This window comes from Anolis sagrei, chromosome 1 (genome assembly GCF_037176765.1).
Source record: "Anolis sagrei isolate rAnoSag1 chromosome 1, rAnoSag1.mat, whole genome shotgun sequence".
Lineage (NCBI taxonomy): Eukaryota > Metazoa > Chordata > Lepidosauria > Squamata > Dactyloidae > Anolis > Anolis sagrei.
The window spans coordinates 187330762-187357066 of NC_090021.1; the positions used below are offsets into that span (position 1 = coordinate 187330762).

The 26305-nt window shown below is 38.9% G+C and overlaps 1 protein-coding gene across 3 annotated transcripts in view; it reads right to left on the reverse strand.

Annotated features, from left to right (window-relative positions):
- Nucleotides 1–4137: 4137 nt before the first annotated feature.
- Nucleotides 4138–26305, reverse strand: part of DNAJC10 (DnaJ heat shock protein family (Hsp40) member C10) — a 35776-nt gene continuing 13608 nt past the window's right edge. For 2 of the 3 annotated variants that reach the window (XM_060780111.2, XM_067471085.1), the window contains 15 exons: nucleotides 24653–24696; nucleotides 24146–24283; nucleotides 20845–20934; nucleotides 20485–20598; nucleotides 18859–18973; nucleotides 18547–18674; nucleotides 17328–17444; nucleotides 15521–15622; nucleotides 14942–15097; nucleotides 12635–12768; nucleotides 10974–11027; nucleotides 9707–9854; nucleotides 9233–9352; nucleotides 8044–8157; nucleotides 4138–5979 (listed from right to left, as the gene is read on the reverse strand). In XM_060780111.2, the coding sequence (XP_060636094.2) occupies nucleotides 5968–5979; nucleotides 8044–8157; nucleotides 9233–9352; nucleotides 9707–9854; nucleotides 10974–11027; nucleotides 12635–12768; nucleotides 14942–15097; nucleotides 15521–15622; nucleotides 17328–17444; nucleotides 18547–18674; nucleotides 18859–18973; nucleotides 20485–20598; nucleotides 20845–20934; nucleotides 24146–24283; nucleotides 24653–24696 (1586 nt within the window). In that variant the 3' untranslated portion in view covers nucleotides 4138–5967. Of the gene's footprint in view, nucleotides 5980–8043; nucleotides 8158–9232; nucleotides 9353–9706; nucleotides 9855–10973; nucleotides 11028–12633; nucleotides 12769–14941; nucleotides 15098–15520; nucleotides 15623–17327; nucleotides 17445–18546; nucleotides 18675–18858; nucleotides 18974–20484; nucleotides 20599–20844; nucleotides 20935–24145; nucleotides 24284–24652; nucleotides 24697–26305 lie in introns of those variants that run through there. The other variant, XM_067471089.1, reaches the window with a different exon arrangement.

Consider the following 26305-nt stretch of genomic DNA (forward strand, 5'->3'; position numbering starts at 1 on the left):
TATAGAAAATTAAAGGAGATAGCTCTTGTACTTTTTAATGTTTATAAAAACTTTGAAAATTTCCCCAACATCCGTGGATAAGTGAAACATTCTGAAACATGGTGGGCTAACAATGGTCCATGTGTTCTATAATTGTAGGAAGTTTCACCCCAATAGCTGCAAAAAATGAGGAAGTTTCCCCACTTGTGCAATTATTATAATGAAAAGGTAACAAAAATCATGAAGTTTCCCCACTTGCGCAATTATTATAATGAAAAGGTAATGAAATTCCGTTACTTTTGTTATAGTAATGAAATTTTCACTAACAATACTTTGGAAAAACTTTAGAAATGAAAAGTCGGCGCCCCCTAAATTTGTATTGTTCTTTCATGTTTACAAATAAGATATGTACAGTGTGACTGGGAATTTATTCATTTTTTTTCAAACTATAGTCGTCCCCCTTCAAGGGACTGTGAACCAGCCTTTGGCTTAAAAAGTTTGAGGACTCTTGCTCTATATTCTTTAAAGGTGCAGGAGCCTGCTCTGGTTTCAAATTGGCAATCCCATATGGCATGAAGTATTGCCACATAGTCAATCTAGCTAGCAAAACATATATATAAAAAATTGAAGGCTGCTAAAACCCTACTGGCAAACCCAGAAGTGGCCCTAGGTAATTTTCAATGGTAAGCAAACAATATTCCCCCCCCCCCCCCCCACCAATCACTGATATATATTTTCTGTTCGTCGTGGGAGTTCTGTGTGCCATATTTGGTTCAATTCCATCATTGGTGGAGTTCAGAATGCTCTTTGATTGTAGGTGAACTATACATCCCAGTAACTACAACTCGCATATGGCAGGGTCTATTTTCCCTCAAGAGAGCCCCAGAGCAAAATCAACTATACTGCAAATGCTTACTTTGCATAATGGGTTGAGCCGCCCCTGGGCAAACCAATGGTGGCACACAATAGGAATTGCTACGTTTATATCACATCTGTCTTCCTGTTGTTGATCTCCAGGTTTTTGCATGAGATGCATGGTGACTGCTTCATTTTTTAAAAAAGAAAATGCCACATGGGAACCTTATTATGATAGCAACATAAGTGAAGGAAGGGTTAATGTGTCGCTGCCCCTTGGTGCCATTTCCCCAAAATAAACACACCTTTTTGAAAGTGCCACTTGCCTTGGGAGAGGAATTAAGAATGACCCTCATTCTGCTATTTTACAAGTTGCTGTGCTTTGGGATCCTGCCAAGTAGCAGTTCAGCTGTGTCTATATTTTCTTAAACACGCACACACACACACTTGGGAGGAAAATCCAAAACAAAAACCCAAATAGATGTTCCACATCAGATCAAAACACCAGATGTTGAGATATGACTGGGCGCACTTTCTCTCTAGCGGGTGTCAAAAGCCTTTTGGCACAGATGCTGCCAGTTGCCTGTCCAGAACTCCAGCAGTGATGGTGAGTGCTAAAGAATGCCATAATGTTACAAAGTCAGGGCTGTCCCATATTGTTCTGTTGCCTGGGGCAGAGCAGCAAACTGGAAATTATTCCCACTGTATGTAACTTTATTCCCACTGTATGTAACCGCTTTGAGTCCCCCTTGGGGTGAGAAAAGCGGTATATAATAGGGCTGGGCGGTTTCGTTTCGTAATTCGTTAAAATTCGTTATTTTTTTTATAACGAAGCGATATTGAACCATTCAGGAGCAACTAAAAAACGAAACGAATTTTTCCAATTCGTTTCGTAATTGTTTCGTAATTGATTCGTTATTGATTCGTAAATGTTTCGTTATTATTTCCGCATGTCTGGTGCAAGTTTTAGGGTTGCTGTTTGTTTCCTCAGTGAAAAAAAATATAATTATCACACCAACAGTCAACAACAGAGGGAGAGGGAAGATTCAGAAGTTTTTTTAGTGTATTGCACGATCGCGGCCGCCATTAACGAATCGATTCGTAATCGATTCGTAATTGTTTCGTAATTGTTTTATGATTTCCGAAATTTCATAAATATCGAACTTTTTTAAAGGAAAATTTCGGAATTCTTTTAAATAACAAAACGCAAAAAAACCCTAAAAACGAATCGAGTTTAGAAACAAATTTTTCCGTGTTTGGACAGCCCTGGTATATAAATACTGTAAATAAAATAAATAAATAACTTTAGGGAATTCAAGGTTGATGAAGCCATGAGATGGAAAGAATACTGAAAGTATCTGAAAAATGGCTAAAAAACAATTTTTTCAAATGTTTAACAATCCTGCCAAAAATAAATTCTAGACTTATACAAATCTTTACAGTTGAGGACTTAATCTGTGCAGAATTTTGTTGTGGAAGCATTTTCTGTGCAGAATATAATCTCTATACAGATTTTCTTCTGAGCAGAAAATGATGTTTTCGGTACAAAACTGCCTCTAATTGTAAACAGGCTTTGGAAATGACATGTTTTTGAAAGATTTTCATGTCATTTAATAAAATAACTTGTTTCCTTTGAGAAGAAACTCTGTGAAGAATGACATCTCTAATGTCTCTCCTTTGCCACGGACCTCAGAGTGGGATTGCCCGCCATGCTTGTTGTCTTTCTGCGTGCAATCTGTTGCCATCCTCATTCGCCTGCACAGCCGCCTATATCACATTATTGGGAACAAATATCTCAATAAAATATGGTCCATTCCCCTTACTGTTGATTCTTTGACTTTGCAAGATGCCTCACTATCAGTAAATGACCTTATGGACTGAGGACCTAAAGCAGTCTTTTCTCATGGAGGTTCCTTGAGTTCTGTTCAGAGCACAGGTATCTTGTCAAGTGATGTTATTGTCTCATTACAGGCAATTAGGTTTACTAACAGTAAGGCATGTAAGAAATGGTTATGCAATGACGAACGTCTGGTTCCTCTGAAAAGAATCTTCAAATTGGTCAATGTCTTAGGTCTTCAAAGACGTCTTGGGATTTGTCATGGAATAAACTAACAAAGGAAAACACATCTACTGGCAATTTTGGGATGATCTGTAGAGCTATGAGTGAAATAGCCATATTTCCATACATCCCTAATGAAGCCACCAGCTTGGTAGCACAGCCTGTTATGTGCTTTTGCATGTCCAAGAATTTTGCAGTATAGAAGTAAAGTCTCTAATATATGCATAATTAAAACAAGACTAGGCAGGTAATTGGACAAAGTAAATTCATTTCTGAATATTGGTAATCCAGAGCACTGACCCTCATAAATTATGGAGTTTGATTACATTTCCTGTGATGCAACAGAGGCTGGTAGTGGCAAACAGAAGAATAATGCTGTAAACTCACATCTTGACTACATAATTCACACAACACATGGAGATTCTGATAATATGATCTGTGATTCCACATTTGTCTTCCTGGAAAGAAATCTCATTGAACTGTTAGCATCTTGTGATATCAAAAAGTACATAAGCATTCAGAAATGCAAGAAAACATCATCTCAAGCGTAAATGTAAAAAAAAGCAGAATATTACACTGTATGCAAATTTCCTCTACATACTTCCATTATTTATATGAGGGATGGGGAAAAGTGTGGCCCTTTGCATGTTGAACTTTAACTCCCATCTGCCAACAGTAGGGGATGATGGGAGCCATAGGCCAGCAATATCTGAGGAGATGCATCATCATCATCGCTGGCTTAGATAGGGAAAGTTTTTAAAATCTTAATCTTATTAAGTGCACACCTACATGGTGAATGTTGATATCCGTGAAAGTTTGGCTGCTTAACAGGACCTCATAAATACGTTACGAAAAATAGTGAATCAGAAAAATTTAGACATTGTGTTGTCAAAGGCTTTCATGGCCGGAATCATTGAGCTGATGTAGGTTTTTCGAGCTGTATGGCCATGTTCTAGAAGTATTCTCTCCTGATGTTTCGCCTACTTCTAAGGTAGGTATCCTCAGAAGTTGTGAAATCTCACCATCTCTGTGGACGCCTGCCATAGATGCAGGTGAAATGTCAGGAGAGAATACTTCTAGAACAGGGCCATAAAACCTACAACAACCCAATTTACACATTATCCAGTACGGTTTTTGGGATTACCAACACTTCCTTTTAGGGTGGAGGTTATAAAACCTAACTGTAGGAAACCCTTCAGCAAGGCACGGCAGCATGAAAACTGAAAAAAATATAACACACTGGATAAAAACATATTTTTGCATATTATGAAAAGTTCAAGTAAGTAGGAAACATCAGCAACATAAACACCCAAAATTTCTCCTCACCATTCCCTCCCAAAACACTGTGGTACATAATTCATCCAATTCTACATTTTTATATCTAGTACCATAATGTACTAAGGAAAGAGTTCTGGATACCTTGAAAATTATTGAGTAAGCAGAAGGTGATCTAATCACCCATTATCACTAGGCCTGGTTTTGATGGGATACTCAAGACTATGACACAAAACAGAATCTGTAATCTCACTATGGAAGATTTGGCAATTTAGTAACAGCAACATCTTCACAGTGAGCTGCCACTGTGTATACTTACAAGTGTGAGTACTAAAAATAATTTTGGATGGAATCGTCTTACGTTTGCACTTTGCATATGCCGAGTTATGTAAATGCACAAGACGCCTGTCTCTACTAACACGTGCAAAGGATGGGCAGAATCCACTGTTTGAAAAGGCATATTACTAAGGGTCAACAGGTACTCAACCGTTCCTTTTCAGCGAGAGCAAAATGATCCAAGTTTTCAATATAAGAGATCAAGATTAATGTAATGAGAGCAAGTACAGTACAGATACGATTACAAATGTTTGAAAACGTTGGCAAGTGTCTATTCAGCACTGGAAAAAAACATACAGTGCATTTCTGCCTCTCAAAGACACGACATATCGCATTGACCGTCTTAACGAAAAACCCTTCAGTGACCACTACATTCAAAAGGCACTTGCAATGCTGTGCAAAAGCACAGCATTTACATGTTGCAATTCTGTTCCGAAGACAGGAGATTAGGCTGGTATGAAAATGGATTAAAACATGTAGCTTTGAAACCAGCACAAGTCTGGTGGAGAACAAGTTCAATTTGTTCTGTTCTGCTGTCTGACAACAACCAACACATAGGTTTTTGGATTATTATTATTTTTGCTACAAAAATCAGTTTTGATGTGGAAAAGCGAAGTCTGCATTTGTAACCAGGCTTACCTGAACACAAGTCCAACAGAGAGAAAATGGGCTTAAGGAACCATGGAAATAGCTTTGCTGGTGCTGACTTTTAGCTACTTCAATCACAAGCTGTTTTGCTGCCTCCTAGCGGACGCAGATGCTGCATATCATAAAAGGACTCCAGTAACATTGCTCTTTAGGCACATGCAGGCATATTCCCAAAGCCCAAATCTGTACAAGGAAGTCATTCCACACAACAGACTGAAAATCATTCTTTCCCACCTTCTAGCCAGTTTATACTGAAACCATCACAAAGATCTGAGTGCTCTTCCAGGTCATTGGAAGAATATTCATGAGATTGAATGCCGCAGAAACTGAACTCCTACTTTTCAGTGACTTAGTGAATCCTATACAAAAAGCTCACTGGCTATGATTCAGAGGTAAAACACATTCATTTACTTCCCATGGGAAGCGGAGATTGTTCTCTTCTAGCTTTCTAGCCTACAGAGTAGCCTCTTTGTCCACTGTTTCACAGGTGGGGTTAGATTTCCATTTCAGCGCAAAGTAAGACTCTTCTGTAAGGAGAAAGAGAGATTGAGAGGACTGCGGGAAAAGTCCGACGGATGCCCTACTGACCAAGTTTTAAGTCCGTAATCAGAGCATGAAAATCCTCCACTGCACAGAGGTAGCATATTGTCAGGACTGCCAGTCTCATTTGGATGATTCAGACTCAGTTGTACAGCATCTATGGGAAGAGCCAGGGTGTCCTTGAATCCCATGCCATTACTTTTTCCTTCCAGAAGAACACAGTCCAATATTTCAACAGGCTGCAGCCTTGGTATCTTTGGAATTCATTCCATGACTCAAAGTTCATCCTGAGGGTCAGAAAGGGTCAAGAAGAGTGAGGGAGAAAATGAAAAAAAAAGTTACTGTATATACTCGAATATAAGCCAACCCGAATATGAGCTGAGGCACCTAATTTTACCACAAAAATCTGGGAAAACATATTGACTCGAGGGTGGGAAATGCAGCAGCTACTGGTACATTTCAAAATAAAAATAGATACCAATAAAATCACATTAATTGAGGCATCAGTAGGTTAAATGTTTTTGAATATTTACATAAAACTGTAATTTTAAGACTCTTCGACTCTGATTAAACCATTAGTCTAACCTTTTTCAATGTTGATGTGTTTATGTATCCTTCCAATAATAATAGAGTAAAATAATACATGCAATAATAGAGTAAAATACTAAATGTAATAAAAATAATAATAGAGTAAAATAATGTATATGTAATAATAACAAAGTAAAATAATAAATAACTTTGACTCAGGTATAAGCTGAGGGGGGCTTTTTCAGTTTAAAAAGAGGGCTGAAAAACTTATATTCAAATATATATGGTAAATGGAATATGTATTAAAATATTCCATTCATATATCATGAAGCTTGGGAACTTTAGATTCTAGACCATGTTTACATTAGCTACCGCTATTGACGGATGAGCGCTGTTTCATTCTGAGTTTTATGTTGTTGTTTACCTGCTTATATGTTTTATTTAATTGTATTTTATATTGTGTTATATTTCATGTTCTGCTTTTTAGGTGCATTGTGTCTTGTGTAAGCTGCCCTGAGTCCCTTGGGGGTGATGGTTGTGGGATACAAGAATAAAATTATTATTATTATTATTATTACTACTACTACTACTACTACTACTACTATTGAGGCCACAGTGGTGCAGCGGGTAAAACCGCTAACTGCAGGAAAAGCTGCTGACCGGAGGGTTAGCAGTTTGAAGCCATGAGTCGGGGTGACTGTCAGCCCTATCTTCTGTCAACGTACCAGTTTGAAAGCATGCAATGCGAGTAGATCAATAGTACTGCCTCAGTGGGAAGGTTAAAGGGCGCCCCATGCAGATATGGTAGAAGAACACAATCGGAGATGTCTATGGACAACTGATTCCTTGTCATGGAAAAATGGAACAAGAGCATCTCCCTATGGCCAGAATTGAGCATCGCCTCCAGATGCAGGAGATGGAAAAAAGGGAAGGCCTTTACCTTTATCTTTGTATTGTATTGCATGCCATTGTGTAAAAAGGCACTTAATGCTTGCCTTATATGTACTGTAATTCGCTCTGAGTCCCTCTGGGGAGATAAAGGAGAATATAAATAAAGTGTGTATTATTATTATTATTATTATTATTATTATGCTGGAAATGTCTAAATTATATTTATATGGCTTTGTGATGACTGTGACTTATGATGACACTCTCTTAGGGTCTTCTTGTGGAAGTTCCTAAGAGGCTGAGAGAGCGTGATCTGTCTAAGATCATCCAGTCAGTTTCCTCAGATGAGTGGGGATTTGATCCCTGGTCCCCTGAGTCCTAAACTACACTGGCTCAGAAACTTATATTACAATTACTTTTTTGAATATATTTTTCTCAAAGTTGCTCTTCACACTGTACCACAAGATAAAGAAATGCACCTCTTTGCTAGTTATTAAATATGTTTTGAATGCAAAGATTCTCTTCCTCTTTTGAAATGCAACACTGTAACAAAATTTCTGTTCCTGGTTTGAAAGTGTTATTTCCTGTTTAATTGTCCGGTACTTACTTTGAAAGTAGCTGTTATACTTTGAGATATTCATTGAAAACTATAGCAAAATGTGCTGCAGGATGTCACGCAAAAACAAAGTTTTTGCAGTTTAATCAATTTTTCCTTGTTTTTATGTTAGAACCAATTAGGAAATGACAGAATACAAAAACCATGTTACATAGTGTAATAGTCCTGGTTTGACTTCGCAACAAGGTATCTAGAAGAGGAATATTTAAATTTGCTTGGATACGAGCTGAATATTCAGTCAGCTGAAGGATCAGTTGTATCAACACAGCAATTAAGTCAAACTACTGGCATTCATGGATCTCAAAACAACATGGCCCACCTTGTTCCTGGACGATTTTTTCCTCTTATTTTTTATTTCTTCTACTTTTGCTGTCAATATTTCGGCTATAGTTTTCACATCAAGGCTGTTTATGTGTTCTCCAACTGGATTTTTCTTTAGACAAAGAACAGAGCAAGAGAGAGTGAAAGTTACCACATTTATGTGCTGAAGCAAACAAATTGCCACTATTACTATGAAAAAATATTGCCATTAAAAAGGATTATCTCGACAAAAATATTCTTGGAGTTTTACTTTAAGGAGAGGGGAAGTAGTAAGTCAGCTCCATGCATATTTTGCTGTTAAAACTGTACACCTACATTTGGTGTGACATATGTACAAATTATGTACTCAAGGACTTTCTTAGCTGCCACAGTAAAGCAACTCCTTCACTGATAAAATTATTAGAATGAATTCACAGTTTGGGTTTCTACAGATGAGCCTGGGAACAGTTGTAGGGGATGAAGAACTGAGAGTATTCCAATGTAAGAGGTTCCCTTCAATGTTTTTGGTTCATTTAGGGCAAATTCCCCATCTCATTTAATTTTCTGGAGCATGTAGGGCAGGCATGGGCAAACTTTGGCCTTCCATGTGTTTTGGACTTGAACTCCCACAATTCCTAACAGCCCACTGGAATTGTGGGAGTTGAAGTCCAAAACATCTGGAGAGATAAAGTTTGCCCATGCCTGATTTAGAGGCTTGTGGGAAAAGTTTGCTGTTATTGTTCTCTACCCCTAAGTCCTTTCCAATTTAGGATGACCCTGAAGTTAATCTATCTGGGGGGCGGTTGAGGGGTTCTTGGTATGAATTGTTCAGAGGGAATTTGCTCTTGCTTTTCTCTGAGACTGAGTGAGCATGACTCACCTAAGGTTAACCAATGTGTTTCCATGACCACTCATGGGTTTGAACCTTCATCTCCAAAGTCCTAGTGCAATGTTCAAAACACTACATCACTCTGATTTGGGGCAGAAATGTTAGGGGAGTGCCAAAACACCCTGGAGAAGCCATAGGGAGCCCACCCTTTCCTTGTCACTTTTATGAGGTCAATACTGTCACTCCTCTTCAATGTACTTTTGAGAGGGTCCTTTTCAAGCTCTACTTGAAGATACCCAGGACTGAAACCAGAACTAACACATTCAAAACAAGTATGGGATACAGATCCCCCATAGCTAAAAGAACAAGTTGTTATTACCTTAGTTCCCTGATAGGGATAAAACTTAACCGTTGGATATGCCCTGATTTCAGCAGACTGACAGATATGAGCGTGAGCTTGACAGTCAACTTTCCCAGCTTTCAATTTTCCTTTAACAGTCTTTAAAAGAAAGAGAGAGGAAGAAGCGTTAAAAGTTCACTGTTCACTCCACCTTTCCAGTAAAAAGAAAATAGCATTCAATTTAGGGAATAGTGAAACTGAAAACAAAACAAACAACAAAATCATTAAAAGCAACATTGCAAAACAGGGCAGAACCTTTACCTTAGCCAAAGCATGTATAGGGATGTATCCTGCATATTTTTATTCTGATTACAAAGATATCTCATGCAAACAGAGGTATTCCAAAATCTGGGGGGAAAAATCTGAAACTCACAAGCATTTTGGATATTCAATTTGTACTGTGACTCATTACTGTAGTTATTAGTCATTCCTAAAGATGGGCAGAACCTTTACCTTAGCCAAAATCTCGAATTCTGGTGCAAAATTTTGGCAAGGGCCACACCAAGGAGCATAGAAGTCAATAACCCAGTGATCTTTCCCATTAAGGACTTTGTCAGTGAAGCTCTGAGGTGTCAGATCCAGAGATACTTGAGGTAAATACCTTTGAAAAAAAGAAAGAGGATCTTAAGAGTTTTAGTTACATAAGCCATTTTGAAAAATTATTCAGTAACAAAATTAACACTTTCATGTGTTTCATGTCAACAATGTATAGTTTTTACTGTCTAAAGATGGGAAGGCCTGGAAAAAAAATGGGAAAAAATGGGGCGGGAAAAACCAACCCTCCTCCAATTTTTCTGGTTTTTTTCCCCATTTCCCCCTCAATTTTTCCTGTTTTTTCCAGACTTCCCCATCTCAAGTCATTACTACTTCTACTTCGATTTTTTGTTATTACTCTCTTAATACCCTGCCTCTCCTACAGAACTGGGACAGCTTACACATGACAATAAATAGACTATTTCTAAAATCTTATCACTGAAGTGTAATTCAACCGTCAATAACATGACCAACAAATAAAAATGTATCATTTAGTAAGAACCAGTTTAAAAATAAGAGCCACTGGAAGTGCTAGTTTTTCAGAAAGGTGTTCTTTTTGTGTAGAGTTTTCTTGAATTATTTCAGCCAAGACCCTTAGCAAAGGGAAAAAAATCCCTTGAACAGCTTAAGCCATTTGAAAGTGCAACAAAAGCAGGATAAAATGCATTGTTTAGAAAAAAAGGAGTACAGTCGAGTCTCGCTTATCCAACATAAATTGGCCGGCAGAACATTGGATAAGCGAAAATGTTGAATAATAAGGAGGAAATGAGGAAAAACCTATTAAACATCAAATTCATTAGGATTTTACAAATTAAGCACCAAAACATCATGTTTTACAACAAATCCACAGAAAAAGCAGTTCAATACGCAGTATCTTTATGTAGTAATTACTCTTTTATGAATTTAGCACCAAAACATCGCAATGTATTGAAAGTGTGGATTCTGGCGGGAGGCAGACTATGTTGGAAAATACTGAACGTTGGATGAGCAAAGGTTGGATAAGCCAGTACATAGGTATGAGCTCTGACTGACCAAAATTTCTGCTCTGAAGAGTTGCTATGTACTTGTCAAGTGTAATGCATGGACAGCCTTTCAGTACATCCCTGATTCATCTAACTGTCCCAACCACTCTTTAGCCCCAAAACTTTTCATTATGTTGCACCCAACTCTCACTGTAATAACTCACCCGAGTGCCCATCTTCTCAGTGAATGAGCATCTCTGTGCCAGCCACTGTAGCTACTGTTGGGAGATAACAAAAGTAAGGATTAATCTATATTGAAAGAGACAACCTCTGGGATCTGAAGCACGAATGCGATCTACTTTCACTGCACTGGACTCACAACATGGTGTATTTTCCTCATAAAAGATCATGACGTTTGGGTGGACACTTGATTTCTCCCCTCGTTTCTTTTGCCTTAATCTTTTCTAGCTGTTTCTTACATAGGAGCAATTCTGAGACATTTTTTGTTTACCTGTTTCTCATGTAGAAATAAATGTGAGACATATTAGGTGCAAAGAAGTAACATATAGGTAACCAAAGTAAAATAAGAGAGAGTGATCCATGTCGTATGGAGTACTTTATGGGTCATTCCTATCTGGCCTAAAGGTTATTGTCCAGATTCAAATATTTCTTTCCTCCCAAAAATCTGAGAATATTTTAATTGTACAAACCAGGCTAAGAATAGATGATGCTATGTAACAAAATTTGAAAAAAATGTTCCTGTTCTGAAAGTATCATTCCTGTTTCATTGTGAAGGAATTACTTTGAAAGTAGTTGTTACATTCCAGAAACTTTGTTTTTGTGGCTGCCACAAACTATGTTGAAGTGGTTTAGACTATGAGATATTCATTGAAAAACTATAGCAAAATGTGCTGTAGGATGTTCCACAAAAACAAAGTTTTTACAGTTTAATAAACTTTCCATGTGTTTTTTTTTATTATAGAACCAATTAGGAAATGACATTTATAACCCAGGAACAAAAACTGTTACATAGTGTAAATGTCTAATTCATATGCCTGGAAGATAAAGTGCTTTACATTTAAATTGCCTTTAATATGCTTCGGGTTCAACCTATCTTCGAGACCGCATGTCCTTCTGTGAACTGGTGCGGGCACTGAGATCTGATCAGGAGGCCCTTTTCTCGGTCCCACCAATATCTCAAATACGGTTGGTGGGGCTGAGAGGGAGGGCCTTCTTGGTGGTGGCGCCATGGCTCTAGAATGCCCTCCCAAGAGAGATCAGGCCAGCTCCCTCGCTTCAAGCCTTCTGTTCCAGTTTAAAAACATGGCTTTTTGAACAAGTCTTTGATCTTATGTAAGTTTTTTAGGATTAGTCAGAGGACTTACTGATGGTGTCACGTCAGCACTGTGCTGTGTCAATTGGAAACAACTTGTTTTTATCCACAAGTGACTGCATTTTATGAATTTTAATGTTTTACATTGTAATTGTGTATGTGTGTGATAGTAATTCTATGGCTTTATCGTTTTAGATTTATGTATTGTCTATATGCGGCACTTCACTGTATTTTGTTAGCCGCCCTGAGTCCCTTTGGGGAGATGGGGGTGGGGTAGAAATAAAATGTATTATTATTACTAATTTTTGAATATTGTATCTATGTCCCACCCAGTCCCAATAATAACTTCAAAGAGTGTGCTTTGGTTACCACAAGTCCAAAGTAGCAAACAAGATGTAGTCTTCATCACCAAAACATATAAGGACACAGCTAGTTTGTGGGCAATTCAACACTTCTTTTATCAACTCTTGAACAGAAAACAGGGTGGTTTTTATTTTGTTTTGCTTTTTTGTGGGCCATGAATTTAAAATCCTAGTAAATTCCATTACTCACTAGAATTGATAAGATGAAGCCGATTTCCGTGGGAAGAGTCTTATTTCAGGATAACCTTGAACATTTTCTTGATGACAAAGAGAGAAATGCTTCTGGCAGTCCACGCTGCCAACGGAGATCAGTCCATTCATCAACTGAAACAGAGGAATATTATCCAAAGTGAAATGCAAAAATAACTCCAATCCAAAGTCAAAGACATATTAAAACACCCCAAAACAGTAACAATCGGCTCTGCCTTCTTCTGAAGCTTGTCATCTTAATACAAAAGGTCAATGTTGGTTTAGACATTCATATTGGAGGGCACACACTTTGATTCTGGTGAAATTAGCAGGGTGCTGCAGAGAGAATCAGCTTCCTTTGTAAAGATACAAAGAAAGAATCCTTTGCTATCAACGCCTGCTGACACCTATGACTGGAAAGTGAGATTCCTTTGTAGTCTTATTGCTATCAGGACTATATTTCAACCCCAGGATCCTGTAGAGACAATGAATCTTTCTCTGTGTATGTCCTCTCTCTCTCTCTCTCATTTTGTATCTTGGCTATCTGTGCATCTGTGTGAGACGTATATAAAAACTGAGGTTTTAAAATAATAGAATCATAGAATCAAAGATTTGGAAGAGACCTCATGGGTCATCCAGTCCAACCCCCTGACAAAAAGCAGGAATACTGCATTCAAATCACCCCTACAGATAGCCATCTAGCCTCTGTTTAAAAGCTTCCAAAGAAGGAGCCTCCACCACACTCCAGGGCAGAGAGTTCCACTGCTGAACGGCTCTCACAGTCAGGAAGTTCTTCCTCATGTTCAGATGGAATCTTCTTATGAAATCCTCCCAAAGCTCTTAAGCAGTGTTTAAATTCAAACAAGTTTGGAAGTTTAATCTCTGGTGTATCCAAAATGTGATCTACAGGCTACTAGCAGTCCCAGGACCCTACTTCTATAGCAACCTGAAACCCCACATCAATCATCCCCACCTCCTGAATTTGATGGTGTGATTTCTATGCATTTATTTGCCTCCTAAGCACACAAACTTTCTCAAATGAATAAGAACTCACAAAAAATACTCCCACCACACCTTCACAATACTACCCATAGATATTCCTGTTTTTCTCTCCAGTCAGCTCTTAAAACGGAAAGTGATATAACAGCGTTTTGAGAAGGATTGCATGGGAAATTGGAAATCTTTGGGCTTCTTATGTGCGAAGGGAGGGTCCACTTCAAGTAGCTCTTAATCCAGTTTTGCTTTCCCATGTGGCTTTTTTAAAATTTGAGGGAAAGCAATTCAGTGAGATTTCCTTGATGCAGCTCCCTCCAAAAGTAATGCAAGTAACAATAAACTTTAGTGCCTGAAAAAGCTAACAAACAACAACAAAACAAAAACGGGTGTTGGGCACTGCTTCTTAAACTATGTGTCTTGACCCCAAATGGGGTCTTCTTAGTTTAATGTTTTTTTAACGTCACCTAGCGCCTGTTTTAGACATTTACATGAATTTATTGTGCAGTGTTTTGCTTTAAGCCTGGCATTTATTTTGACCCAAGAAAGCAGAGAAAATCCAGAAACTGCACTCAATTAAAATGGAAAATGATACGATAGAGTGAATGCAGTGTTTACTGCTAGACTTCATAACACTAAAACTCAGCCTGTTTAGCAAATTTTGCAGGTGCTGACTTGTCATCCTTTTTTTTATACCTATCTTATATACCTATAGATCCAGGGTCACATCATAATTTATCAGGACAAAAAGAGTCCCAAGTGGAAAATTTCAAGAAGTCCTGCTTTTGGGGGCTTCTCCACCTTTTTTCCATTCCTGAAAGCAAAGTGACAATGCCTTTTGAATGTATACAAAGATAGCCTGTTTTCTACATGCCCAAAGTAGCTTATTCCTATTCACAACCGCAACACAAATAGTAATATATTTCATCATGTAATCTTCCTTTGTGAGGCTAAACTGTTCTTACAGACAGGTTGAACATCTTTATGTAAATAAATAAAATGGAAACAGCTTCTGTATTAAAGCCCCTTCAACACTGCTACTTAAGGCCTTTCCAGTGGATTAAGTAATGTAGAGTTGCTTTGTAGGACTGGTGAATAGATGTACAAATGTAATTAGTTAAGAGATAGAGATATTACTGCATTTTCAGCATAGAATTGTAGAAATCTGCAAAAGTCTGCAGAGAAACCTGACTGGATAGATATAAGATTGCTGCGGCACCACCAAAAATGCTGTAGAAATTAAGGTATATGTTCTATACATCCGCGCATTCTGTGTTTGTAATCCCAATAAGGTATGTTAGTAGCATGGTTTTACCCTGGCCATCCGCTTCCATTCTGGCATTAAAGCTTGGCAAGGACCGCACCACGGAGCATAGAAATCAATCACCCAGATTTCATTAGCCTTCCTTTTCTTCACAAGCTCATTGAAGGTCTCAGGGGTCAAAGACACCACAGAGGGGTTCATCAGATCCTAAGGCACAGAATGGAGAACATTTAAAGCACTTGGCTTTCACATTTACAAAGGCTCTGTAACAAGTTTAAATATGGTGGTTTAGGTTGTGTGAAGGATTTAATCCAAAACAAGGGATGGGTTGCTGGGATAAATTCAGGGCTTGCCTAGACTACCAAAATACCAGCAAAACAAAGCATATTTGTTAGGCTTTGGGGGCCCTTAGGCTATTTTAGACCCCAAAGTGGTCTTCCTTAAAAAAACAAAAACAGGAAGTGAACAGGAAATGATGTCACAAACTCTTCTGTTTGCAAGATTAAAAAGTTGTCTTGAGTTTCAAACAGGGAACGCAGTTTACTACATTATATAGCATATTTTAAAAGCTAATCTAAGTTCCCTTGAGTTTTAACCAGGGAAACAACAACAACAACAAAATACAGTTACCTCAATAAACTCCAAGATCTGCTCAGCAGAGTGGTGTCCTTCATATTCATGAGTATTGGATTGATTAAAAACCACAGTTGTTGGATAAGCTCGAATGTTGTGCTATGGAATATCAAAATGAAAAAAAAAATTCAGAAATATCAAAGACTCCTTTCAAGTTTCAGCAGATTTATTGGAATTTAATTGTGGCACTATGAAAAGAAGAAACCTCCAAACTAATAAAACTAAAAAAAAAAAACTTGCATCACCTCAATGCCTGAGAAAAACAAGATAACTACAAAAAAGGTTTAACAAACATTTGAGTGTAATGTCGTGAAGGCTGTATGTCCTCAAATTAAGTGCAGTCCTAGATCAGATATGGGCAATTCTTTTTTGCCTTGGGGTTGTATTGCGGGTCTGGCCAGGAGGGGGCACACACTGTGTGGGGAGGGCCTGGGGGAGGGCGGGGCCAGGAAGGGGCAGGACAGGGCCGGGGTCATCCTCAGGTTGTCCTCCCAGCATAAGGAAAGGTTGCTCACCTCACCCTTATACCTAGAGGAAGGCGGGACACGCAGCAACTGCCCTGATCCTCATCTCCCAATCCTCGGGCTGTCCTCTTGGCATCACGCTGGGAGGAGGGTGAGACAGGTGGCAGCTGAGAGTGCTCTGGAGGGCTCTCAGCCCCCACGTGCCTTCCTTGAGCCGTCCTCCTGGTATAAGGATGGGGCTGCTCGCATCGTCCTTATGCCGAGAAGGGGATGAGACACATGGTGGCACAGGCATGTACATAATGGAGGCAGATAGTATGTGAGGGAGGCAGGCCATTTGGGAAGCCACTTCCTTTCATCAGACCGAGGCTGACAAACCTGCCAGCCTCGCACAATTCCCAACAGGCCTCATTCACAAGGCCTTGAAAACTGAGGGAAGGCTTTGAAGACCTCATGAGTGAGGCCAGCTGGGAATCATATGGGACTGGGCCGGGAGGTGGGGAAAAATCCGAGGTTCACCCAAGAGACAATATCCAAGGCTAAGGATCATGGTGGACGGTTGGACTAGATGGCCCATGTGGCCTCTTCCAACTCTATTATCCTGTGAAGGAGGAGGAGAAAGAGGAGGAGGAGGAGAACTTTATTTTTCTACTCCGCCTCCATCTCCCCGAAGGGACTCGGTGCGTTTACATGGGGCCAAGCCCAGGCAAAGTACAATTAAAACAAAAGCAAAACCAATAACAATTTAAAACAGCATAAAACAGCAGTCATTAATAAACATGAATAAAGCAACAACAGGCTAAAATTATGGAGGGGGGGGGGAAAGGCCACTATGTAAACTAATTCAAAGATAAGTGGTTCAATAGGGTGGATAGAAATGCATAATAGAATAGGAAATAGCACAGAACAGAGCAATTGAGCAGGATTAATTCAACTTAAAACTTAGAAAATGTATATAATAATATGATTCTAGGGAGCGAAATCTCCACCCAGTTCCATGAGCGATTTCTGTTACCATAGGCAGAAGCAAGATCCTTGTTGCAAACTCAGATTGCTTATATACCACAGATTGCTTACACAAGGATAGATGGGGATATCAGACAACTGCTTCCCAACTGAAAAGGGGAACAGATCCCTAGTGACTGCAGCAGCTGCTACCCAATAACTATGGGCTGGAATACTTCCATGGTCCTTACATGAATACATAGGAATTGTGAATACAAATCAGTTACCAATGTGTAATTCTAGGTTTAGTAAATTATAGCCATCATTTTTTTTAAAGTAGGTCAAATTAGAATAGATATGCGTATGATGAAAACACAGCTATACTTGCAGTTTACCATGTTGCAAATCCCTTCATGAAGTGTACAATCTAAAGTGCCAAATTTCAGTTGACCGTACAACTGCTTTGATGCTTTTCTCAGCTCTGGTAATAAGGCTCGACAAGGAGGGCACCACTAAGAAAGAAAAGACAGGGACATACAAACATAAGAGAGTAACATCAAATTCCCAGTTCTTGGCTGCCTGCGCCTTGAGTTATAGTTTTTAATCTCTTAGACCACATATGTCAAACTTAAGGCCCATGGGCCGAATCCAATCCACTATGACATTTTATGTGGCCCTTGAGATGCTGGACTACAGCTCCTGTATTCCTCATCTTTAGACAACATGACTAGAGCTCATGGGAGTTGTGATACAGAAACACCCAGAAGGCTGCAGTTTGTTCTGTTTAGTCAGGATGGCGGGGTTTAAAGTATAGATGCAAGGCTTGTGGATACGATGTCTGACTTTAAAATGGCCATTAACCCTACATCAGAGCTACAAGTGCTGTTGGGCTGCAATTCTCATTATCCCCAGTCTGCAGGGTGGATAATCAAGTGATGGGTGTTGGTGTTCAATAATAAATTGGGCAAAAAGTAAAGAGCACCAACCACTATGTAAAAAATATAGTTGGTCCTCTGTATCCACGGATTCGCCATCCATGGATTCAACAGCGCTTTGAAAGCAGACAGAAAGCTGATGTGGCCCTCAATGAAAATGTGTTTGACACCACTGTGTTAGAAAAAAAATTTCTAGCCAGGAGAAATATTACATTCCATTGCTTTCTGCTCCTAAAAAGCTACTGAGATACATTCAGTATCTGGGCCCAGTATCTTGGTCTTTTGTCTCCCCATCTCATCTTTCCAGCCCAATACAATAAGCTGTAAATATTCTAATTACTGGAATTCCGGGAAATGAGAAAATGTGCCCTTTAATGGAAGAGCATCAAATGGGCTATTGGATTGGTTTATGTTCCTCAGTACACCTTCCCGAAAAGACAAACCAATGTTCAATAGTGAATATATATATATAAACCATAGATTCAAAAAGTTACTTTCTTGGAGAACAATTCCTAAAATCTCACCAAAAGAGAATTTTCTGGGGAAAGCTACATATCACCATATTCCTACATTACTAGTTTAGAATTTCTGTAAATTGGCTGTTACATTAAAGAATTATCTTTTTGCTTGCATGCAGTTATATATTTATGTCTCAAAATAAGAAATTTCTGATAGTTACAGGTGCGAAGAAGTCAACAAGCCACGGCTCCTTCTCCTTGCCAGGAAAATTTTGAGGACCAAGAGTGATGACATGAGAATTCACACTTTCCTTAGCAAAGGCCACAATGTCATATAGGATCTTCTTTCCTTCAGACAGAAAACAAATGAATAAAATAAGTAAATTTTGTCCCCTGGTGGGGCAGCAGGTTAAACCACTGAACTTGCTGACCAAAAGGTTGGCAGTTCGAATCCTTTTGAAATTGTCCATATGCGTGTGGATTTCAATAGCTTCTCTGTGTAGTTCTAAGCTTTCTATGCAAAAGTTGCTTACCATGATGGATTTCATAGTCTTCCAATCCTCTCCCTTTAAATACCACTACACGAGGTTCATAAACATATAGATCATTGCAGGTCTTTGGTGCAGTAAGGCAGTCAAACCTGCCAATCTGTGGAACAAACAGCCATTTGATAATTACCATCCTTAGAGAATGAGACATTACAAATATGAGGTGGATATGGGAATCCCATTCCATAACATGGGAACAGTTTCTTTAGAGGATAATACTGCAGTGTCTTGGGTTGGATCCACACTTCCCTGTATCCCAGGATCTGATACCTGATTATCTGCTTTGAACTCAATTATATTAGTCTACACTGCCAGATAATCTGAGATAAGCAAATAATCTGGGATCAGATCCTGGGATATAGGGCAGTGGAAATCCAGCCTTAGTTTGTCTAGGTTGGGGAAGAAATAGAATACATGCCTTTTATAAATTAATATAGGTTGCAGTGACTACAATTTATGTAACTTTCAAGGAGACAGAGAGATATCAAAGAACAGTAAACTATCAACATTCATGAGAGAGTAAATGAGAACGTGTAATAGTTTTATGATACAGATAAATATTTCTCAAAGTGGTTTATCAAGCAAACTCTTAGTAAATCTAACACATCCAATCCAAACTGGAAAAGGGATACAAATTGCCCTCCCAGGAACAATATTTATTTATTTATTTATTTAATATATTTGTATACCGCCTTTCTCAGGCTGTAGGTGACCCAAGGCGGTTAAAAGGGCAAAATTCAATGCTTACAATCTCATAAATACAATTAAAAACATAACATATAATAAAAACTAAACAAATCAATAAAATATAAATTCATAGTGTCTCCTTGTTAAAAACATTGTCTAGTCGTTCCATTTTCCTGTGTCAATTACTCTACATTTGCAAACGCTTGCTCAAAAAGCCACATCTTGACTATTTTCCGGAATGTTAAAAGGGAGGTGGCCGATCTAATATCTATAGGGAGGGCATTTCACAGCCGAGGGGCCACCACTAAGAAGGCCCTGTCTCTCGTCTCCCCCAAACATACTTGTGACAAAGGCGATAACGAGATTAGGGCCTCCCCAGACGGTCTTAAGGTCCTAGATAGCATGAACAAGCTTCAAGTTTCAAAATGAAGATGTCTCAGATGGAAATAGCATTGGTCCATCTAATCCAGTGTTTCTCAACCTGTGGGTCCCCAGATGCTTTGGCCTTCAACTCCCAGAAATCCTAACAGCTGGTAAACTGGCTGGGATTTCTGGAAGTTGTAGGCCGAAAAACCTGGAAACCCACAAGTTGAGAACCTCTGATAAACTAACACTGACTATCTTGAGCAGCAGCCACATTTCTGCATCAGAAATTGTTTTATTTTTGAGTTAGTTGGGATTGAATGTGCTATCTTCTGGATTCATACTATGTGCCCTGTCAATAAGTTATGCCCTTTTTCTTGTAGCTACTTGATATCAACATGGGAGAAGATATCTGAGTCAAGACATCTCCAGCATTCCCTGTTCAAAGAGGCGAAGGCAAGTGTGGAGATACAGATTCAGCCAAGCAGCTGAGAAGAAGAAGGAAGGAAGTTACACCCAATCCCCAGAGTCATGCATCTTGAGAAGCTCTCTTATTCTTACCTGAATATTTTCTCCTTTAAGCAGAAAACCCAGCTTTTTAAGATCATAGGCTTCGGACTTGCTAGTCTGGCCAAACTGAAAAAATATTAGCCATCGATGATGAGCCACGTGATCCTTATGAAGGGGAAGTGAGGGGGAAAGAACACAAGACATGTTTTTTTCTTAATTAATGGTCCAAAGTCATAACTACTAATGAAAACCCACACCACTAAAGAAACTATCCAGAGAACAATCTCATATGATGGTAAGCTACCATGGACAATCTCATATACACCAAAAAAGTCAATAGAGAAAACAAGTCAAGCAAACTTGGCTCCTTCCAAACGTTTCGTCGGAGTTAAATCTGGAACCCATCTTTACCTTTAAAGTAGATGCTGAGATCATTTTGAAGTCTGGAAGGTGTTTCATGACTTCCAAATATATCTCCCTGGCATCTAAAGAGGTCAGGAACTGGAGAAGAAGAAATGAATTGGATTCTATTGAATAATATATTCAGAACATGGAACATTATGTTTTGAGATTACAATTCTCACGATTATTGAGCCAGAACGGGGATAGCTCTTTATATATACGTGCCTCTGAATAGCCACTAATGCATTTCAAGAAGTAACTGTGCTACCTGGAATGGATTCAGAGGAGGGAGGGCAAGAACAAGGAGGAAGATTATTTCCTATCTGGCCCATACATTCTATTTCTGTCCTTCTGACAGAAATCCTGCAAAGTGTTCCAGGTAGTGCCAGACATGACCCTGCGTAGGAGGGCAGCACACAATGACAGATCTCCTTTGTATGCCTCTCCTTCTTACTTAAATCTGATCCAGCTGCTTCAAGAGTGACAATAAAGCAAGGACAGGTTGGAGGATTTACTTGGGAGTTAGTGTGAGATGTTAGCTGTTGACATCTGATACAACAAGTAAATCTTTTCCCAATTCCCTTTATGATTTTAATATGTTTTGATCTTTGCTCTATGTATTTTGATAGTCTTATGTTTTTTATCTGGAGACGTTAAGGATGTATAATTTTATTTACTTTTTATGAAACTATATTTTATATGATACGTTTTTAATTGTATTTTATATGTTGGGGGGCATCAAATTGTGTCAAGTGTAAAACCGCCTTGAGTTGCCTTCAGGCTGAGAAAGGCGGTATATAAATACTGTAAATAAATAAATAAATAAATAATCTATATAAAGCAGGGGTCCTCAAACTTTTTATATAGACGGCCAGGTCACAGTCCTTCAAACCGTTGGAGGGTTGGATTATAATTTGAAAAAAGTGTGAAGGAATTCCTATGCACACTGCACATATCTTATTTGTAGTGCAAGAACACTTTAAAACAATACAATAATTAAAATGAAGAACAATGTTAACAAATATCAACTTATTAGTATTTCAATGGGAAGAGTGGACCTGTTTTTGGCTGCTGAGATATTGTTTTGGCTTTTGAGATGTTCTTGTTCTTGTTGTATGCTTTTAAGTCATTTCAGACTTAGGTTGACCCTAGGCGAAGGCCGGGTAAATGACCCTGGAGGGCCATATTCAGCCCTCGGGCCTTAGTTTGAGGGCCCCTGATATAAAGTATGTTGTATCCTGTCTCAAGCCACAAGGAAAGACTGTAAACCTAGTTCTCAACCTTTTTATGACCATGGGCCACTTTCCAACATTAGTACCGAAAGGGTTACAAATCAATTTTTGGTCAACTTTAGGGTTTGGTTCCTTGGGGGTGCTGATTCAGAAAATTGCATTGGACAGACCACATCAGCTCTAGTTTCTGATACAGTAGTTGCCATCTGCTCACCCACAGAAAACCATAGTTAATAATCTAGAGCTAATGTAGTCCATTCAAGGGGTCGGGACTGGCCAGCGACAGGGAAGGAATGGCAGGCAGGGAGAAAGGAGCGGAATAAATAAATAAATAAATAAATAAATAGGAAGGAGGCTCGCAGATGGAATTTTTGTCCTCTTTTTTGTGGTCTGCAACCCACAGATTAAGAACCACAGCTGTAAACAAATACAATGATGATGACAGCCAAAGAGCCTCTTTGCTAACTTAGAACATTTCTGTTCAATGTAGCATGGTAATGACACACTTGAAAACAAAAGGTGGAAGAAAACCTTTACTCGATTTTGAAACCCAGCTTCCTCAGTTAAAAGTATCACATGATCTTTTCTCATATTTTTGTCAATACAACTGCTTTGTCCTTTGTAATGGTAAACCTCACTATGGCCCCTTCTACATTGCCATATAAAGCCCAGATTATCTACTTTGAACTGGATTATTTGTCAGTGTAGACTCATATAATCCAGTTTAAAGCAGATAATGTGGACTATCTGCTTTGATAATCTAAATTATATGGCATTGTAGAAGGGGCTAAATCTCCATAATCTTTTAAATGTAGCTATCAAAATCTCAACACTCTCCAAAAACAAAGCATTAAGTCGTCTGCAAAGTAGTCCTCCGCTTAAACCTATGCCCTTTGACAACATCCAATCCCTTAATTTTTTTTCTTTTCCAACAGTTCTGCTATGAACTTTCAAAACAAATTCAAAAAGTAAAGGAGATAAGCCACACTCCTGTCTAACTCCTCTTTGAATATCACAAAACATAGTTGTTTCCTCACTGATCAAAATCTGAGATTTTTGGACATCTTATATTGTTTGATCAACGAAGAAAAATTCTTGAGTCTCCACCCATATGACTTGTGCTGAAAATGCAAATCCTCTAGAGCTATGTTCTGTATTTGTAATGGCCAGTCTCCTTGGAAACTAAGTTCATTACTGCTTGGTTGAATTTATTCCAATTTTATCCCCAGTCCTTACATACTTTGTTTTCTCTGTTTATTAACCACAAAGCAGCAAGCCAGCAATTTATCTCTTAATAATATCTGGCATAGATAAATATCATGTTTAAAAGCACGATAAATAAAACCTAGGAAAGGAAGAGAAGCATCAGCTACAAACTCGGAACAGGTAAGCACCTAGTGTGGGATGGGGAAAGGTTAGCTTATATGTAGCTCAAAGAGATCTATTTTGTGGCCACAGGGAACCTGGAGGCTCCCAGAAACCCAATGACAAAACCAAGAAATCTCATTTAAAATCCCCAGCACAGAAGAAGGGCATTTTTTAAAAACCTCACAACTTCTGAGGATGCTTGCCACAGATGCAGGTGAAATGTCAGGAGGGAATGCTTCTAGAACGTGGCCATACAACCCAAAAAACCTACAACAACCCAGTGATTCCAGCCATGAAAGCCTTTGACAACAACTTGAGAAACTGCAAGGATGTTGCTCAGGGAATGCCCAGATGTTTTACCATCCTGTGGGAGGCTTCTGTCATGTCCCCACATGGGAAGCTAGAGCTGAGACGGGAACTCACCCCGCTCCCTGGATTCGAACCACTAACCTGGCGGTCAGCATCCTGCTGGCACAGGGCTTAACCCATTGTGCTGCCAGGGGTTCCAATATAGAGATGTTCTCTTATGTTTTTTAAAAAGCAGTTTTAATTCACAGTTTTTTTCATTTTTGTGCCCATAACCCCAGTGAATGAGGATTGGCTGCAAATCAAAGAATATCTATTAAAACATTTATAAATATTCTTTCTTTCTTTTCTTCTACCATCACCTCCACCAGCAGGCATGTATGTATATGAAAACCAGTGCATACCAAAATGCCTCCTTTTTCTTTATTAGTTAAGGTGGCTCCCGGTGGGAAGTATGCTGTTGTGCTAGAAGAGATATCCAAACTTTCACAAAGCTCACCCCGGGTGGCACAGTCCATCCAGCCTACATTAACCAGGCCTTCCTGTATGAAGCAAACAGGGAAAAGAAAGTGAAATGAGGAAATGAAACTGCGATAGTACAGCCGTCGCAAAAGCTAGCTATACTTTCCCCTCTCTCTTTCTGTGTCTATCTTTCTCTCTCACAAACATTCAGGTTGAGATTTGCATGAGAACACAGACATACTATACCATTTATTCTACAGCTTATATGCCTCAGAAAATATGCTTAAATAATACATATATTTCAAAATGAATTCAATCCAAGTTTCGGGGGACGAGTTGAGCATGAGTTTAGTTCTTTACTTCTACAGCCAGAGAGAGATTTTAAAGGACTTAACAGTGACCAAATAAAGTCCACTCTTGGAACATTAATCAATTTAAATAAAGCTTACCAACATGCCAGCCAATTTAAGACGTGTTCGAGAAGTCAAACAATCTACAAGAAAGATAATATGACATTTCTGAGAAACCAGATTTATCATCACATTTATATTAATACACAAGTGTGCACAGTATGTTAGGGAAAACTACCCTAAATTATAGCAGAGCCTACAGAAATCAAACAGGATACAAAAGTTGAGCATCAACCCATTAGCAAGCAGAGCGAGAAGTGATGTTGGTTGTGGCTGCAGAGAATTAAGAGCTTAGGCAGGAAAAGATGCAGAGCCCAAACTTTAAAAAATCACAAAATATTTATTTACAATAATAAAGAACTAATTACATTGGGTTGTTGTAGGTTTTTTCAGGCTATATGGCCATATTCTAGAGGCATTTTCTCCTGACGTTTCGTCTGAGTCTATGGCAAGCATCCTCAGAGGTTGTGAGGTCACAAACTCTGAGGATGCTTGCCATAGATGCAGGCAAAACGTCAGGAGAGAATGCCTCTAGAACATGGCCATATAGCCCGAAAAAACCTACAACAACCCAGCGATTCCGGCCATGACAGCCTTCGACAATACAACTAATTACATCTCTTCACGGTGAAGAACTGGGTCTGAGCTACTCTAACACCAATCTCTTCTAAGGTTTCAAAGAGAGGGGAAAAACACCAATCACTACATCTCTCTAGACACACACGCAGAGAGAGATCTCAAAGCAGACAGAACACACTCAGATGTAAGAAGCTAAAGTCAAAGTAAAGGAATGCAGTAGAAAATTATCCATTCTACACAATCAATCAGAATGAGAGCAGAAACAGATAGGAGAGATAGGTGACAAATAGGTGACATGGGGAAGCGAAACACTTAGCCTATTCTAAGCTAACTAAACTGTTCCTCATTGAGGACTTGAGACTTGGGCATTGTGGGATTGAATTCCAACACAGTACAACCTCCATATTTGTGGGGGACATGTTCCCGGACTTCGCGTGGATATATTAAACTGTGGTTAATAGTGAACTCTATTGAAATGAAGGACTTTTTGACAAATAAAACTATAGCATCACTCTGGAGAACCTAGAAAACTTCTAAAAAAGACGTGTTTTGTTGGATTGTGGATAGCTGAAAGTGTGGCTAAACTAGGGATTGTACTGTATGCAAAAACATACAAAGATGCCTCATAAAAATGAACTCCACCGTTAATGTATCACACAATGATTAACATAAAAGTCTAGAAACAGAATATTTGCATATCTTGAAATGGAATAGTATGGGATCTTCCATGACATCTGAGGGCCATGGGATAGCTGCCCTAAGTCTCTTGTCAATCCTACACAGATGCATTTGCCACCAGAGGCACCTGCCTTCAGTCTTCCTAAGAGCAAACCTGGCACTATCAGAAAAGGGGATGGCACAATTTCCACAATATCCAGAAAAATCCCTCTGTTTCTGAGAGAAACCGCACTTAATGCCACAAACAACTGTGGTGACTTTTCAATATCTCATCAGAAATAGTACTACAAGTTTAACACTTCTTTTAGACAATGTAAACAGCTCTTTTAAGAAATCACTCTTACAGAAAGATTTTCATACAATGACTAAACAACACTAATGGCCTTCTCACATCAAGTAACTTGTTTGGCATTTGATGTATTAAGAAAATTGCAA